The 14,395-nt window shown below is 53.8% G+C and overlaps 3 protein-coding genes across 3 annotated transcripts; 1 reads left to right on the top strand and 2 right to left on the bottom strand.

Annotated features, from left to right (window-relative positions):
• Positions 1-752: 752 nt before the first annotated feature.
• On the bottom strand, positions 753-2,538 carry LOC120857619 (translation initiation factor IF-2-like). The gene is made up of 2 exons (XM_040233262.1): positions 1,323-2,538; positions 753-967 (listed from the first exon to the last, which is right to left on the bottom strand). Exon 1 carries the CDS (start codon positions 2,458-2,460, stop codon positions 1,672-1,674), a length of 789 nt encoding a protein of 262 aa, XP_040089196.1. The 5' UTR covers positions 2,461-2,538; the 3' UTR covers positions 753-967; positions 1,323-1,671.
• ATF4 (activating transcription factor 4) lies at positions 1,394-3,869 on the top strand. The gene is made up of 3 exons (XM_040233261.1): positions 1,394-1,954; positions 2,538-2,858; positions 2,954-3,869. Exons 2-3 carry the CDS (start codon positions 2,633-2,635, stop codon positions 3,787-3,789), a joined length of 1,062 nt encoding a protein of 353 aa, XP_040089195.1. The 5' UTR covers positions 1,394-1,954; positions 2,538-2,632; the 3' UTR covers positions 3,790-3,869.
• Positions 3,870-6,600: 2,731 nt separating this feature from the next.
• On the bottom strand, positions 6,601-10,211 carry RPS19BP1 (ribosomal protein S19 binding protein 1). Its single transcript, XM_040233260.1, has 4 exons — positions 10,046-10,211; positions 9,764-9,892; positions 7,435-7,532; positions 6,601-7,056 (listed from the first exon to the last, which is right to left on the bottom strand). Exons 1-4 carry the CDS (start codon positions 10,095-10,097, stop codon positions 6,922-6,924), a joined length of 414 nt encoding a protein of 137 aa, XP_040089194.1. The 5' UTR covers positions 10,098-10,211; the 3' UTR covers positions 6,601-6,921.
• Positions 10,212-14,395: the final 4,184 nt, after the last annotated feature.

The following is a 14,395-nucleotide window of genomic DNA, read 5'->3' as shown; positions in this document are numbered from 1 at the left end:
GGACCTGGGAGGTTCAGAAGACCTCAGTTCTAATAATAGTAGTAATAGGAACTATTTATCCAGCACTTATCAGATACCAGGAGCTCTGGCTCAGTGCTTGCATGTATTACCTTACTTCATTCTAAGCATACTCATCATGAGCCTCATTTTACAGATCAGGAAACAGACTCAGCAGGATAACTCACTCAACCAAAACGTCTCCACTAATAAACAGCCAAATTTGGGGGTATTTGCCCCTAAAAAGTCTCTCAACTCCTACCTCATACTGCCTTCATGGGGCAAGAACACTTCATCCCTTTAGTCCTCAGTTTATCACTGAAAAGAAATTGTTAGGCTAGACTGAATCAAGTCAATGAATGGTCAGTAGTCACGGAGGACAGTGCTTCCCCCATTTTTCACATCACAGTCCTCAAAGGAATATTTGCAGAGCCCACTTAAGTGGATGGAAGCAAAAACTCAAGGTTTCCACTTCTACGGGGCCTGACAAGGGGGTTGAGAGGTGGTGGAGGGCTTTCTCATCACTCTTAACAGTTCCCCAGTAGAGAGCGCAAGTTGCTGATCGCGACGTGGACGGCGGCTTCCAAACACAAACTACCGCAATTGGGCATTAGGAGGACTTGCTGGGAAGCGACTGTGCCTAGAAGTTACAGCAGTGGGAAATAATTAAAACCACCCGAGAGACAGTAGCTTAATAAAATCTCCCCTTGTTCTAAGCGGAATTGAAACTACATAAACGGAAAGAAACCCCGCCGTAACAGAATAGCAGATTTATATTTTAGCAAAATGGATTATGTAAAAATACACTCGGCTGTAAGATTATGCATCTCCTCGACTTTTACAGTCAAGAGTAGGGACGCGGAGCTGGCCTTTGATGGTAGGTGGGCACAGATGCGGCGATTCGACTGACGTCATCAGCCAACCTTTTCAATTACTGAAGGGCTTGCAGTCCTCAGTATTTTGCAAATGTCTGCATGAAAAAGACACTGTGAAAACGCACACACGAAGTGACACTTCCTTTTGCCTAGTTTTATCTTAGGGCCTGAAACTGGTCCCTAGTTAGGGGCTTCACTGAGAACGGCAGGAAAAGGACTGCAAGGCCGGGACCTAACGCCATTATTGGGGACGCACTAGGCGAGGGCTGCCCCAGGCAATCATGACCGGCTCCGGGCGGACTGGCATGAGAAAATCAATTCGCAGCGTCACCACAGAAAAAAGCGAGTAGGCGACAGCGCCAGACGGCGGGAACCTCACCGGCCGCTCCGCCCCTTCCCGCGCAGATCATGAGCTTGAGCCAATAGAAATTGGAGCTATAGATGACTCACCGTGCCTGACCAATCATCTCGACGCGCTCGCTCCTCCATTATCTCGCGCGAGAACCAGGAGACTCTCTACTTCACAATAAAAACCTTTCTTGGGAGTTAAGGACTTCTTTCTCCGCCCCTCGAGACAACGCCGGAAGTGAGTGTACGGATCCCTCCGCGCTCTCTGGCGGCGGCCTAGAGTGACTCTTTGATCTTAAAAGCCTTGTAAAGAAGTATACCTTTTTCCTGAGGCCGTAAATAAAAAAACAACTAATTCTCTCTTCACTGGTATGCCCTAGACATAAAAGTCGGAGATTTGGAAACGGCCGGGGCGTCGGATAGATGACAATATGTGGGTAGGAGGCGCGAGTCACGTGACGGCGGCGGAAGGATGTGGTCTGTGATGCGTCCTCACAGAGGCAGAGTCTATAAAGGAGCCGCGCTCTGCTTGTTGTCGCCATTTTTTCTTCCTCCCGCCCATAGATGTAGTTCCTCCGGGCAAGTGCGCACAGTTTCTCCTCCCGCTCCCCCAGGGTCCGCGGCCACCATGGCGCATTAGAGGCAGCAGTGCCAGCGGCAGCATCGGCCTTTGCAGCGGCGGCAGCAGCACCAGGCTCTGCAGCGGCAACCCCCCCAGCGGCTTAAGCCATGGCGTAAGTACCAGGGAGGAGCCGCTCTGGCCGGGGTCCCCGGGTTGGTGAGGGGTTTTTGCCTGCTTGGGCGCGGCCGACGGCCTGGCGGCGTCGCGGAGGCGGGAAGCGGTTTTACGAGCGCCCAGGACGCGTGACTCCTGCTTGGGTGTCTCCGCAACGCCGGTGCCCTTGTGTCGGGGGACCGCGGCGTTTTGCCGCGGAGCGAAGCCCGGGTCGGCCCCGGGCTCCCCGGAAACCACCGGAGTCCCATCTGGCGTCCCGCGAAACGTGGCAGCAAAGATGGCGGCGGGGCAGGGCGGCGGCCGCGGCCTGAGTCGTAGGGGCGTGGGCGGGGCCGGGCGGCTGGTGCCGGATTTGGACGCGAGGGTGGGGCGACTTCCTCTTGGGGCCGGTAGGGAAGGGCCGGGCGTCCATTTTGTATGGCCTCTTAGAAGGGTGACACCATGGCCTTGGGGCCACGTGGTCGTCCCTAGTTTCAATATGGAGTGGAGTTCTGATTTGGCCATCCTGCCTAATGGGTGAGAAGATGAAATTCTCGGACCAGCTGATTTCTAATGGGACTCGGTTTCTAATTGTTATCCAGGCTTTTCACGGCATTCAGCAGCAGCCTTGCTGTAACCGACAGAGACATCTTCGAATTAAGCACATTCCTCGAATTAAACACCAAAACCTCGCAACATGGCCGAGATGAGCTTCCTGAGCAGCGAGGTGTTCGTGGGGGACTTCGTGTCCCCCTTCGACCAGTCGGGTTTGGGGGCTGAAGAGAGCCTAGGTCTCCTAGATGACTACCTGGAGGTGGCCAAGCACTTCAAACCTCATGGGTTCTCCTGCGACAAGGCTAAGGCAGGCTCCTCCGAATGGCTGGCTGTGGATGGGTTGGTCAGTTTCTCAGACAACAGCAAGGGTAAGGGGGGATTTTTTTTTTATCTGCTTGTGGGATCTGGTGATAGGGGCTTCTACATTTGATTCACGTTTCTTCCAACTTTTTATCTTTTCCAGAGGATGCTTTCTCCGGGACAGATTGGATGGTGGAGAAAATGGATTTGAAGGAGTTTGATTTTAATGATACTCTGTTGAGTATAGATGACCTGGAAACCATGCCAGATGAGCTCTTGGCCACGTTGGATGACACGTGTGATCTCTTTGATCCCCTACTCCAGGAGACTAACAAGGAGCCCCCCGAGATAGTGAACCCAATTGGCCATCTTCCGGAAAGTTTACCAACAATTGACCAGGGTGCCCCCTTCACTTTCTTGCAACCTCTTCCCCCTTCCCCAGGGGCCCTGTCTTCCACTCCAGATCATTCCTTTAGTTTAGAGCTATGCAGTGAAGTGGTTATCTCTGAAGGAGATAGCAAGCCAGACTCCACCACTTCCATTACTGTGATCCCTCAGTGCATAAAAGAGGAGGATGCCCCCTCAGATAACGATAGTGGCATCTGTATGAGCCCTGACTCCTCTCTGGGCTCTCCCCAGCATAGCCCCTCCACCTCCAGGGGCTCTCCAAATAAGAGCCTGCTACCTCCAGGTGCCCTCAGTGGCTCTTCCCGCCCCAAACCCTACGACCCTCCTGGAGAGAAGATGGTAGCAGCAAAAGTAAAGGGTGAGAAACTAGATAAGAAGCTGAAGAAAATGGAGCAGAACAAGACAGCAGCTACTAGGTACCGCCAGAAGAAGAGAGCAGAACAGGAGGCCCTCACTGGGGAATGTAAAGAGCTAGAAAAAAAGAATGAGGCTCTGAAAGAGAAGGCAGATTCCTTGGCCAAGGAGATCCAGTATCTTAAAGATCTGATAGAGGAGGTTCGCAAAGCAAGGGAGAAGAAAAGGGTCCCCTAGTTAGGGTAGTCAGGAGTATGTGCGCTTGTATATAGGAGGCTGAAGCTGTGTTTCAATAAATTATTTTGTAGTTAAAGTACTACTGCAGAGTCTGGTGTGTTGCCTCTGTTAAAGAGTCCTGATGAATCCCCCTAAGTCTCTATTGCTATGGGTTGGCTGTCAGTATTTAAACGCACAGACACTTGGGCCATAGGTGAAGATTTTTTAATAACCTGCTGTGCTAGGTCTTATCCCTGAGTAGGGATGGAACCTGGGCCCTTTGAATTAAGAGCAGGAGTTTTAACCTTTGGGCCATGAGGGAAGCCCCAGGATGACTGATGGGACCTGAAACAATGAATTGGTTTACATCCCTCCAGTAGGTCATTAGGTTTTCCGCTGAAAACTAGGAAGTATTAGATGACGCTACCACCCTTGGGTGTAAGGCTGTGGAATTTAGCCTAAGAAATGGGGGTGGGGGGGGAATAGGAAGAGCCTGGACTCCACTTCTGTTTTTGTGCCAACATTAAATACCCAGATAAAACCCCATGTAAGTGAGAAGTTGCTCAGTCGTGTCCAACACCATGGACTGTAGCCTACCAGGCTCTCTCCATGGGATTCTCCAGGGGATCTTCCCGACCCAGGGATCGAACCTGGGTCTCCCATATTCCACGATTTAACCTCTGAGCCACAAGGGAAGCTGAAGTGGATGAGTGGGGTCAAAAGGTTGGCTGGTTCTCAGGCTCCTCTCTGGCACCTAGGCCAGCTGGAAGGCCTGCTATCCATTGGGGGGGGGATCAGGGAAGAGTGTCAGCATGGAAGGGCACTGGGGTTATGCTGCTATTGCAACCCTGGCTGGTAACATCTTAAAAGCAGGTTATGGCAGACATTTCCTTTGGGATTGTTGAGATGATCCCAGCCTAGATAGGTTTCTTATGTCCTTTGAAGCCTGTGGGAGGAAGATGAGTGTATTATGAAGGACAATGTAGCTGAGTGGGTCTGATGGGTGATGGGACTGTGGCACCAGGCACTGATGTAAACACAGTGCCCATGGTGACCCATGTCCTACAGTGGGGGGTATTCAGAGTGGTAGGGCTAGCTGTTTGAACCCAGGGCTGGGCTGCTTGGTGACCTAGGTGGGAATTTTCCTCCAGCACACCAAGGGTGTATGTGGCCTTCGTGACTTTCGAGGTCTTAAGTACCTGAGAAGGACAGGGAAAGTTGTGGACGCCGAGAATGGGGAGAACACCCGAGAAAGCAGCTCAGGCAAAGCCTTGGAGGTGGGGATGGAACCCCAACAAATAACCGCCAAGAGGACGGCCCCACCCCAGCTCCGCTAGAGGAAGTCACTGGAGATGGCCCACCCAACTCCAGCATAAACTTGCCTCCCACCCACATGTGCACATGTGGCTGGCTGGCTACGGCCTCAGCTGGCCCTTCCACTCATGGAGGCCAAGGGCAGTGGATGGCTGGAGCAGCCCACCCCATGTGGAAGCCACAGGAAGCCTTGGCTGGGGCTTTGTTGGTTACCCTAGGGTCTCCTCCAGGCAAATGTGCCAGCTGCTCCAAACCACCAGAGACATGCTCCCAGGTGCTTCACGGCCATTCAGAGAACTGGTCTTTCTAGCCTTGGCCTCAACACGGTAAGCCAGCGTCCTCTTTCTTGGCTCCTGAGCCTGCCTGTCCCATCAGATGTCAGGTGCATCCTGTTAGGAAAGGGGCCTGATTAGCCTGTTCTTCAGAGAACAAACTCCTGGTGAGAGGCAGTGAGCAGCTGAGCCTGCTTCTTGCTAAGCTCCTTAAAAGAGGAAGCACACCCAACCACCTCTCCCTGCGGGGGGAGGAGGGTGGAGAGCTCAGGGCACACCAGCCTCCCTTCTTGGACAAGCCCATCTGAGGACATTGGCACAATACCGATTTGGAATCTCAGCTCCTTTCTGCCCACCTTGACTTCCTGGAAGGCAGGCCAGCTTTCTACTCAGATGGTGGCCACCTGCAGACAGGAAGGATTCCAACTTGGACTCAGGCAGGTCTGTGTTCCCTCTGTGTCCCCAAAGAGGATGGAAAGCTAATAACCAGGGAAAGTGCTCCCCATCCCAGGATGGGTGTGTAAGGGGTAAAATCTGCACTAAAGCCATGGTGGGATGGGCGGCTCTTCCCAGCCACAGGGCCCTTCGGAAGTTCTCACCAGACATTGCATGTCCCAAGGAGCTTTTTAGGCATGGGTTGGTGGGTGGGGGCCCTACAAGAGCCAGACTAGCAGCCTGAAGGCCTCCAGGGACCTTTCTCCACAAGGCCCCCAACTTGTCCTCAGAAGGAACTCCTGGGGCTACCAGGACTTGTCATCAGTACCACACTGAAGCCTGAGCTGGGCAGCACCACTCACCCACTCAGGCATTCTGCTCAGCAGTGCCTGTGCCCGCCAGATGTGGCCCAGCCTCCACCTTCCCCCTCACCTCACTAGTTCCCACCTCGTGACAGAGCTAAGAGGAAAAAAAAAGTAGCCTTTGATATCTGTTCCCCCACTGTGTGTGCAGGCGCCCTGGGCACTGGCCTGAGGCAGCAGTGATCCCTCCCTCAGACCCTGGTGTTGGCTTCCCTGGAATGAGGCCCCAGCAGTTGTGGGTGCTATTTTTGCCTGAAGAGTTGCCTTCTGAGCCGTGGCTGCCCGCCAGGGGGAGGAGGCCCGTGGAGGCTGTGAACTGCTCTCTGCTGGCACCTGCACTGGGGCTGGGCCCAAGGACTCCTCACCTGGAGCCTAAGAAGCAGCTGGAGGGGTGGGAGGGTGGTGGTGGAGGCTCCTTGGTACTGGGGGAGACAACGGGAAACACCCTGTTAGAGCAGTACACAGCCCCTGGGCCACATTTATTAGAACCTGAAGCCCACCCAGTGGCCCTCCTCCTGTCAGAGGTGTAGTCCCCAAGGGCCCAGTGACTGGCCTCTCCACAGCAAACAACCCAGAGGCCCTCCCTGGGCCAAAGCAAACAGAACAGTCGGAAGTGTTTCCTCCTGGCAGGCAGGTGGTACCTCCTGAGCCTGGAAATGTCAGCTCAAGTCTGAGCGAAGGTCCTCCCGTGGGCTTCCAGCTCGCCAGCTCCCCCAGGGGTTCCCCACCCCGGGCTGAGACGTCGGAGGAGGCTGTGCCCTCCTGGGAGCCTAGCTGCCGAAATATTCCTGCTGGAACTTCTGGAAGTCTTCCTCGGTGAACACGGTGCCCTCGGCCTTCTTCTTCTTCTTGGTCTTGGTCACAGGCCGGTCACAGGCCTTGCGGCCCCGGTTCTGGCGCACAATCTGGGGGCGTGTGGGGGTCAGGAGCCCTGGGTGGTGACTCTGCCACCTGGAGCCCCACAGCCTGGCAGGGCCGCCCTCTCCCCCGGCCCTCATCACGTCTGGGGAGGGGGAGGGCACATCGTTTCCGTTCACAGAGGAGCCAACCGAGGCCCAGAGGGGTCGCCGGGGAGTGAGGCCAGGCTCCCACCTTCCCTGATATGCTGTCAGTCCTCTGAGGAGACCCCTCACTGCACAGAAGTGTGTCCAGCTCTCGGGAGCCTGGGGGGGTGGGGGCCCACCCACCACCCGCCACCCTAGGCTCAGGGCTGAGACTCCCAGGGATCCCCAAGACAGGCTCAGCTTCCACCCCTACTTCCCACAGCCCAACCCCTGACGAACCTGCCGGGTGACAGACTCGTCCACTGTGCTTCTTGCACTGGTCATAAACCTCAGGTTTACTCCAAGGTAACCTCGACGCTCTCTCTTCCGGAACTCAGCTGTGGAGGCAGGGAGGGTGGTTCCAGATTCACTCCGTGGAAGCCTTCTGGGTCCCCTTCTGACATCTCCCCACTCCTCCCCACCCCCCAGCCCTGCTGAAGGCCCCATCGGCCATTCCCCAAGTCACTGCAACAGTCTGGCTTCTTATGTCAAAACCATACTCCACATAGATCCCGCTCAAAGTTCCCCTTGGTTCCAGCTGCTCAAGTGATGTATTCAACAAACGTGTCCTGGGCATTTACTGTGTATCAGGCACTGTTCTAGGTGCAAGAGCACAGAGCCGGAAACAACAGACCAAAAGTCCTGCCCTCATGGAGCTTCCATTTCAAAGGAAGAGAGATGGTAAACAAGGCAAACAGTAGTTTAGAGGGTGGACGTTTTATGGAGGAAGAGAGAACAGCAATCAGAAAGGAGGAATGCAGGGGATGGGGGGAAGGTGGCAATTCTAAATAAACAGCAGGCTCTGAGAAGACCTGAAATTCACTGAAGGAAATTCTGAGCAAAGACTGGAGGAAAACAGCATTAAATTGTGGCCGGAAGAGCATTCTGGACAGAGGGAACAGTCAGTGCAAAGGCTGAGGCAGAAGTGTGACTAATGTGCTTGAAGGAAGTGGAGGGGCGAACCTGAGGGTTGGAAGCTGGAGGAGGCAGATCTTGGGGGGCTCTCAGCAGGCACGGAGGCCGATGGGAGACCCTGGAGGGTGCAAGGCAGGGTAGAGACAGGTCTGACTTAGGATTTTACGGCATCACTTCAGCTGCTACGCTGAGAACCAGATGGCCGGGGCAGGGGGAAGGAGGAGGCCAATTAGGAAGTTTTTGTAATAATCCAGGCAAGAGACGGTATAGCTCAGACCAAGGTGGCAGCCACAGAGGTGTTCTTTACGTTGGCCCTGAGAACCCTCACTCATGTGCCATGGCAGGGTGGTGGGATGGGGTGGGGATGGAGGGGTGCCCGCTCCACCCTGGCATCACTGTGGCTCAACCCAGGCTCACTTCCCAGCTTTCACACTTGCTCCTCCCCAAGACTCATAGTTCTTTTAACAAATACCTGAACACCTTTATATTGCACCAGGCCCTGGGGAATTGAGGCTTCATCTTGTGGCTCAATACAGTAAAGAATCTGCCTGTAATGTGGGAGACCTGGGTTCGATCCCTGGGTTGGGAAGATCCCCTAGAGGAGAAAATGGCAGCCCACTCCACTTTCTTGACTGGAAAATCTCATGGACACAGGAGCCTGGCGGGCTACAGTCCATGGGGTTGCAAAAGAGTCAGACACAACCGAGCAACTAACACTGGGGATTTGACGACACATTAGGAGCTTAAGTCCTGCCACAGGTCAAAACATCAAAACACCCTGCCATGCTGCCTACACCTGTCCCTCATTAAGTGGTGCCAAATCCCTCAAGATGCTCCCTCCATCCTCACAGCCAATCCACCACTGACACCATCAACACAGCTTCCATCTGCAGGACTCTCTTGTTATCTCTGCACTGTCACCCGCTGCTCAGGCCACAGCACCTTCTACCTGAAGCGATAGGTGGGAGCAGGGCTCTGGAGACACACTGCCTGGTTTCCACCTGCACCGTCTGGGCAGGGGTCTGTTTCTGCATCTGAGCAACGAGGGTAATGACAGCGCCGACCTCACAGGGTTGTGAGGAACAAATGAGCAAACATTTGTCAGAGGCTTAGAACAGCACCCAGAGTGTTAACTTGTATTAAATGCTCAGTGTCTCACCCTCCTTTACTGTATGTCACCTCAACCAGGCTTCTTTCTTTCGACATTTCAAAGATTAATAATAAACTTCTGATTCCACATATGCCAACAGTATACTTCCCCCAGCTCATTCTTATACTTCCATCAGGTCTGTGCTTAAATGTCGCTTCCTCAGAGAAGTCTTAGTATTCTAAGTCCCTTTCAAAGTACCCTTGTTTTACAGCACAAACCTCATCACAGAGACCCAACCTGACCCAACCCAAACCCAAAAACAGTTTGAAAACGCTGATTTTGAAACTCCTGTGTTCTCTCCCCACTAGGACTGAAGACCTTGAGGGTCGGGACGATGTGACTCGTTCATCTCCGTGTTCCCAGGACCCCGCTCCGCGGCCGTCGCACGGCAGGTAGTCTAGAAACGCCTGGGTAACCTGTGAAGCCCTGACTCCAGCGCCAGTTCCCCCAGGGCACCGCCCCCGGCCCCCGGAAGCAGCGCGTTCAGCCCCTTCCCAAGCTCACCCAGCGCCGACTTGGGCACCTTTCCCTTGGCGGAGTTCCGCAGTTTCTGGGCGTGGGTCGCCTTCGCCTTCCGGGTCCGCTTCATCGGAGCCTGGCTCGGTTTGGTGTGTCCTGGAGCGGCGCCGGGGGCTGTAAAGAAAGGACTCGGGTCGGAGGGCGCTCAGGGTTCCCATCCCACCGAGGCTAAGACTGGTTTGGATCGTTTGGCGCCCTCGGGGCTCCTGCCCCCAGCCCCTGCCGCCTGGCCGCCTGGCCGAACGTCCTCGGGCAGAGCCTCCTCACCCTCAGGAGCCCCCAGTAGCTCCAAGCCGCGCCGCAGCAAGGCAGCCGACATAGCCGCCCTTAGTTCTGCCCACACATCTCAACTACTTCCGCCTTGGCCCCCGTGGTGGTTTCGGCGGAAACCTGAGCCAGAAGCAAAAGTTCCACAGTGAGCGGACGGAAGTGCCCACCTTCCTTAGAACGCATGCGTGAGGTTTACTAATCGGCGGGAAGGGGGCGGGATCTGGAGGCGGGGCCAAAGCGCCAAAGGAAGCATTTGTTGTCCAATCGCAACCCAATCAACCCTTTGCGAGACAGGCGGCACCTTCTCCCGGAAACCGCCCACCAGTAGCTCAGCCTCGTAGGTAAAGCGACTGCGGTCTGACCGCTACGTAGTGGGCAAGGCCGGGGAGGGGACTTAGTAGTCTCAATTTTTACGAAAAAGGAAAATATGTTTTTAGAAATATTTTTTCATATACTTCAACCAGAGCAACGTTTACTTCGGCGTGAGAATCCAGCTGTCTTGCCTTAAGCCAGATATTAAAGATATTTGCAGAAACGCAAAACAGTATCAGTGGGTTTTTTTTAAAAAAACTATTTTGTTTGGTTTTGGAAAATACAACCATTTTCATTAAAATACGTCAGTTACGTTAATATGTGAGTTTGTTACTGTTATTTTAAATTAATAACTATTTTTAAATGTATTTGTTTGATTTTCTAACATGGTAACTCTCATTAGATAGTTACATATGCAGAAGCTCTTTGGGATTCTGACGTATGTCTTGGAAGATCCCATGGATAGAGGAGCCCGGCAGGCTGGAGCCCACTGGGTTGCAAAGAGTTTCTTAGATAAAATATCGATAGTTTGAGAAATCCTGGCTTAGAAATTAGTGCTCTTCTTGCTGCAGGGAGGAGCCCTGTCTTGTTCACTACTCCTGCGCTCCTAGCCCAGTACCTGGCATGCAGAAGGCACTCAGTAAATGAGTGGTGAATGAATTCAGAGTACAAACATGTTCTGAGGGCCTTTTGTAGGACATGGAGGTGACTCAGTTGCTCCTATGTGAATGAACCTGACTAACCTCCACCAGCTTGTCCAGAAGGAAGAGAAATGCCTAAACAAACATTAATAATAACAAACACTACCTCGAGGTGCTGTTTTCAGTGTTTTACATTTGTTGGCTCACTTATACCACCCACCTCGCTCTGAAGTAGAAACCACTGTTTCCCTCATTTTACAAATGGCTCAGAAGGGCCAAGGAACCTATCCAGGTCACACAGATGGTGTCAGAGCTGGGAATAAAGAAAGACCATTGGGCTGGAGCGTTTACGCATTGCTGGCCTGTGCCAACCACCCAGGATGCGGTGTGGGTCAGGAGGTCTCTGGAGAAGAGCTGGCAGCGTGGGAGGGGAGTGTCCCGGCAGGAGGACCCTGTAGTGGGGGCATGTCCCTTGGGACAGGTGTGGCCCTGAAGGAGCAGAGGGCTGGGTGGTTTCATTGGCATCAGGGCCACAGATTTGCCCTGAGGGCTTGGGCGGGGGGCGGGGGGGGGGGTGTCCCAGCATTCCAGTGATGTTGTCAGACAAGCTCTTTTTTCCTGCTTCTGAAATGGCCAGATTTTCTCATTTCTGTTATTATATATTCATTGGAAGGACTGATGCTGAAGCTGAAACTCCAATACTTTGGCTACCGGATGCAAAGAACTGACTCATTGGAAAAGATCCTGATGCTGGGTAATATTGAAGGCAGGAGGAGAAGGGGACGACAGAGGATGAGATGGTTGGATGGCATCACTGACTCGTTGGACATAAGTTTGAGTAAGCTCCGGGAGTTGGTGATGAACAGGGAAGCCTGATGTGCTGTGATCCATGGGGTCGCAAAGAGTCAGACACCACTGAGCGACTGAACTTAACTGATACATTCACGTAGTGTTTATTGAATGTTTCCCACCCATTCCTCAGCATAAACTCTATGAAGAAAGGCATCTTTCTTTATTCACTATTACATCAAGCGCCTGGAACAGAGTCTGGCATATTGTAAGGGTTCCATAAAGGTGTAAATCAGAGAGAGGAAGGCAGAGATGTCCAGGTCCACTCAGCGTGGGATGAGTGAGTTTGCCTTTCAGGAGGGCAAAGGACAAAGCCCGACCGTACCCCCTTTCTCCTGCCGACGTGGGATGGTCAGCATACGGTGGTCGTCGTGGAGGGATTTTTTTGTATGCCGATGTCCCAAACAATCAGTGGATTCCTGTAGCGTCTTCGCCGGCCTCCAGAGGGGACAAGCGACCACTCCGGCCACTAGGTGGCGCCGCAGGACCACTTTCTCCCATTGTGCGCCCCTGCAAGCTGGTTCGCCACTGTCCAGGCTAGGGTGCCGGAGCGTGGGGTGGGGACATCCCTTGGAGTCGGCTGGCTCTTTGTGGTCAGCCCTGCATGGCCCTGGCTTCCTGCTGTCCCTGCCCCGTGGCCTTCCAAGACTGGGTGGGGAAGTCGAGGCAGAGCCACCAGGTTGGACTGTCCACTGGGGAGCTAAGGCTTTCTTATGGAAAGGTGTGCAAATGACAACGGGGCATTCACCCAGTCCCTTAACAGCCGGTGCCTCAGTTTCCTCATCTGTTAAATGGGGCTTGCTGCCGCTGCTGCTGCTAAGTTGCTTCAGTCGTGTCCGACTCTGTGCGACCCCATAGGTGGCAGCCCACCAGGCTCCCTTAGCTCTCTGATAAAGTGGGTAGGAGGAGCCAGTAAGTTAATACTGATAAAACTTGTATTACCCGACTAGAAACTGGGCAGGAAAGTACCCCACAAGGGTTCCTGGTGAATTTTACAGCCAGATTTGCCCCACTCTGATCAGGAACGAGGTGCCTGCAATTGGGCCCCTTAGAAGTGCCTTGCCTGTCCTGGTCCAGCTCTAAGAGGGCAGCTCCCTCCTGCTCACTCCCTGCCCCTGGGGAGTCGGGGGGGGGGTCCTGAGGTCTCACAGGTGGGTTTCTGTCCTGGCTGCCTGACTTCCCGCTGCTTTCCTGCTCTCAGCCTGTTTCTTCATCTGTTGGTGGAAGCGCTGGGCTCCTGCCTGAAGTGAAGTGAAAGTTGCTTAGTTGTATCCAACTCTTTGCGACCCCAATGGACTGTATAGTCCATGGACTTCTCCAGGCCAGAATACTGGAGTGGGTAGCCTTTCCCTTCTCCAGGGGAATCTTCCCTACCCAGGGACTGAACCCAGGTCTCTTGTATTGCAGGCAGATTCTTTACCAGCTGAGCCACCAAGGAAGCCCAAGAATACTGCAATGGATAGCCTATCTCTTCTCCAGCGAATCTTCCCAACCCAGGAATCAAACTGGGGTCTCCCGCATTGCAGGCAGATTCTTTACCAGCCTGCCCCGACCCTTCTCTGGGTGTCCCTCTTTGCCTGCTTGGCCCAGGCCCTTAGCTGCACAGAAGAAGCACCCAGGTGACGTGGCTGCCTTCTTAGCCCCTGTTGCCCACGTGCCTCATCCTAGTCTCCTTCCTGGCCTTTCTAGAGTCAACTTAACCTCACCAGGCCTGGGGGCGGGGAACCTCAAGGCTCAGAGGGAGGAAGGGTCTTCTGCAGAGTCACAGGGTATTTCAAGACCAGAGGGAGGACAAGGACCCACAGCTCTGAGTCCTGATCAAGAGCATGTGTGAGTGTCTGTATGAGTCCATTTTGAAATCTCTTTCTTTTTAAAAAAAGATTATTTGGCTGTGCTGAGTCTTAGATGTGGCCTGAGGGATCTTCAGTTGCAGCAGATCTAGTTTTCCACTGTCCAGGAACTAGGTGTGGGATCCAGTTCCCTGTCCAGGGGTGAAACCCGGGCCCCCTGCACCGGGAGGAGGGGTTGGCCACTGGGCCACCGGGCAAGTCCCTGTGTGGCCTTGAATTGCGTGTTGGGGGGCACCCGGCATCTGGTGACTCGCTCTTGCCTCCCCCTCTTTGTGTGTCTCTTTATCTCCTCGCCTTTGTCTCTGACTCTGTCTCCCCATGTCTCTGTCCTCTCCTTCTCTCCCCATCCCCGAGCCCTCACCGTCTCATCCTCAGTCACTGCACTGCCCCCTCACCCCCACCCCAAGCTCCCAGCCTCTCTCCATCTTCAAACTGAAAACCCAAATGGAATTTCCAACTGCCTTTTTTGACTGGTGATCCCTCTGCCGCCTGGCCTCTCTGCCTCCTCTCCCTTTCACCTCCTGCTCCTGCCATCAGTGGCTTTGAAGTGTGTTCACAAGAGTGCTCAAGAGAAAATCCATTTCTGCGCTGTCTGGTTCTAAATGGATGGGGAATGGGCTCTTTTCGGCCTCTGGTCTCATCGCCTCCCTCTCAGGGTCTCTGGAGCTTTTTTTTCTGAAAGGTGTCCCCTGCCT

The sequence above is a fragment of the Oryx dammah genome, unplaced genomic scaffold (genome assembly GCF_014754425.2).
Source record: "Oryx dammah isolate SB20612 unplaced genomic scaffold, SCBI_Odam_1.1 HiC_scaffold_29, whole genome shotgun sequence".
Classification (NCBI taxonomy): Eukaryota; Metazoa; Chordata; class Mammalia; order Artiodactyla; family Bovidae; genus Oryx; species Oryx dammah.
This window is presented reverse-complemented; position numbering and strand designations above follow the sequence as displayed.

What these genes read in the sequence shown, in the direction of transcription:
- LOC120857619 (XM_040233262.1), bottom strand. Translation starts at nt 2,460, where the DNA reads ATGGCCAAATCAGAACTCCACTCCATATTGAAACTAGGGACGACCACG.
- ATF4 (XM_040233261.1), top strand. Translation starts at nt 2,633, where the DNA reads ATGGCCGAGATGAGCTTCCTGAGCAGCGAGGTGTTCGTGGGGGACTTC. An exon ending in TTTCTCAGACAACAGCAAGG is followed by an intron (nt 2,859 to 2,953) that starts GTAAGGGGGGAT and finishes TATCTTTTCCAG; the next exon opens with AGGATGCTTTCTCCGGGACA.
- RPS19BP1 (XM_040233260.1), bottom strand. Translation starts at nt 10,097, where the DNA reads ATGTCGGCTGCCTTGCTGCGGCGCGGCTTGGAGCTACTGGGGGCTCCT. An exon ending in GCTACTGGGGGCTCCTGAGG is followed by an intron (nt 9,893 to 10,045) that starts GTGAGGAGGCTC and finishes CTTTCTTTACAG; the next exon opens with CCCCCGGCGCCGCTCCAGGA. An exon ending in GGTGCCCAAGTCGGCGCTGG is followed by an intron (nt 7,533 to 9,763) that starts GTGAGCTTGGGA and finishes CTGCCTCCACAG; the next exon opens with CTGAGTTCCGGAAGAGAGAG.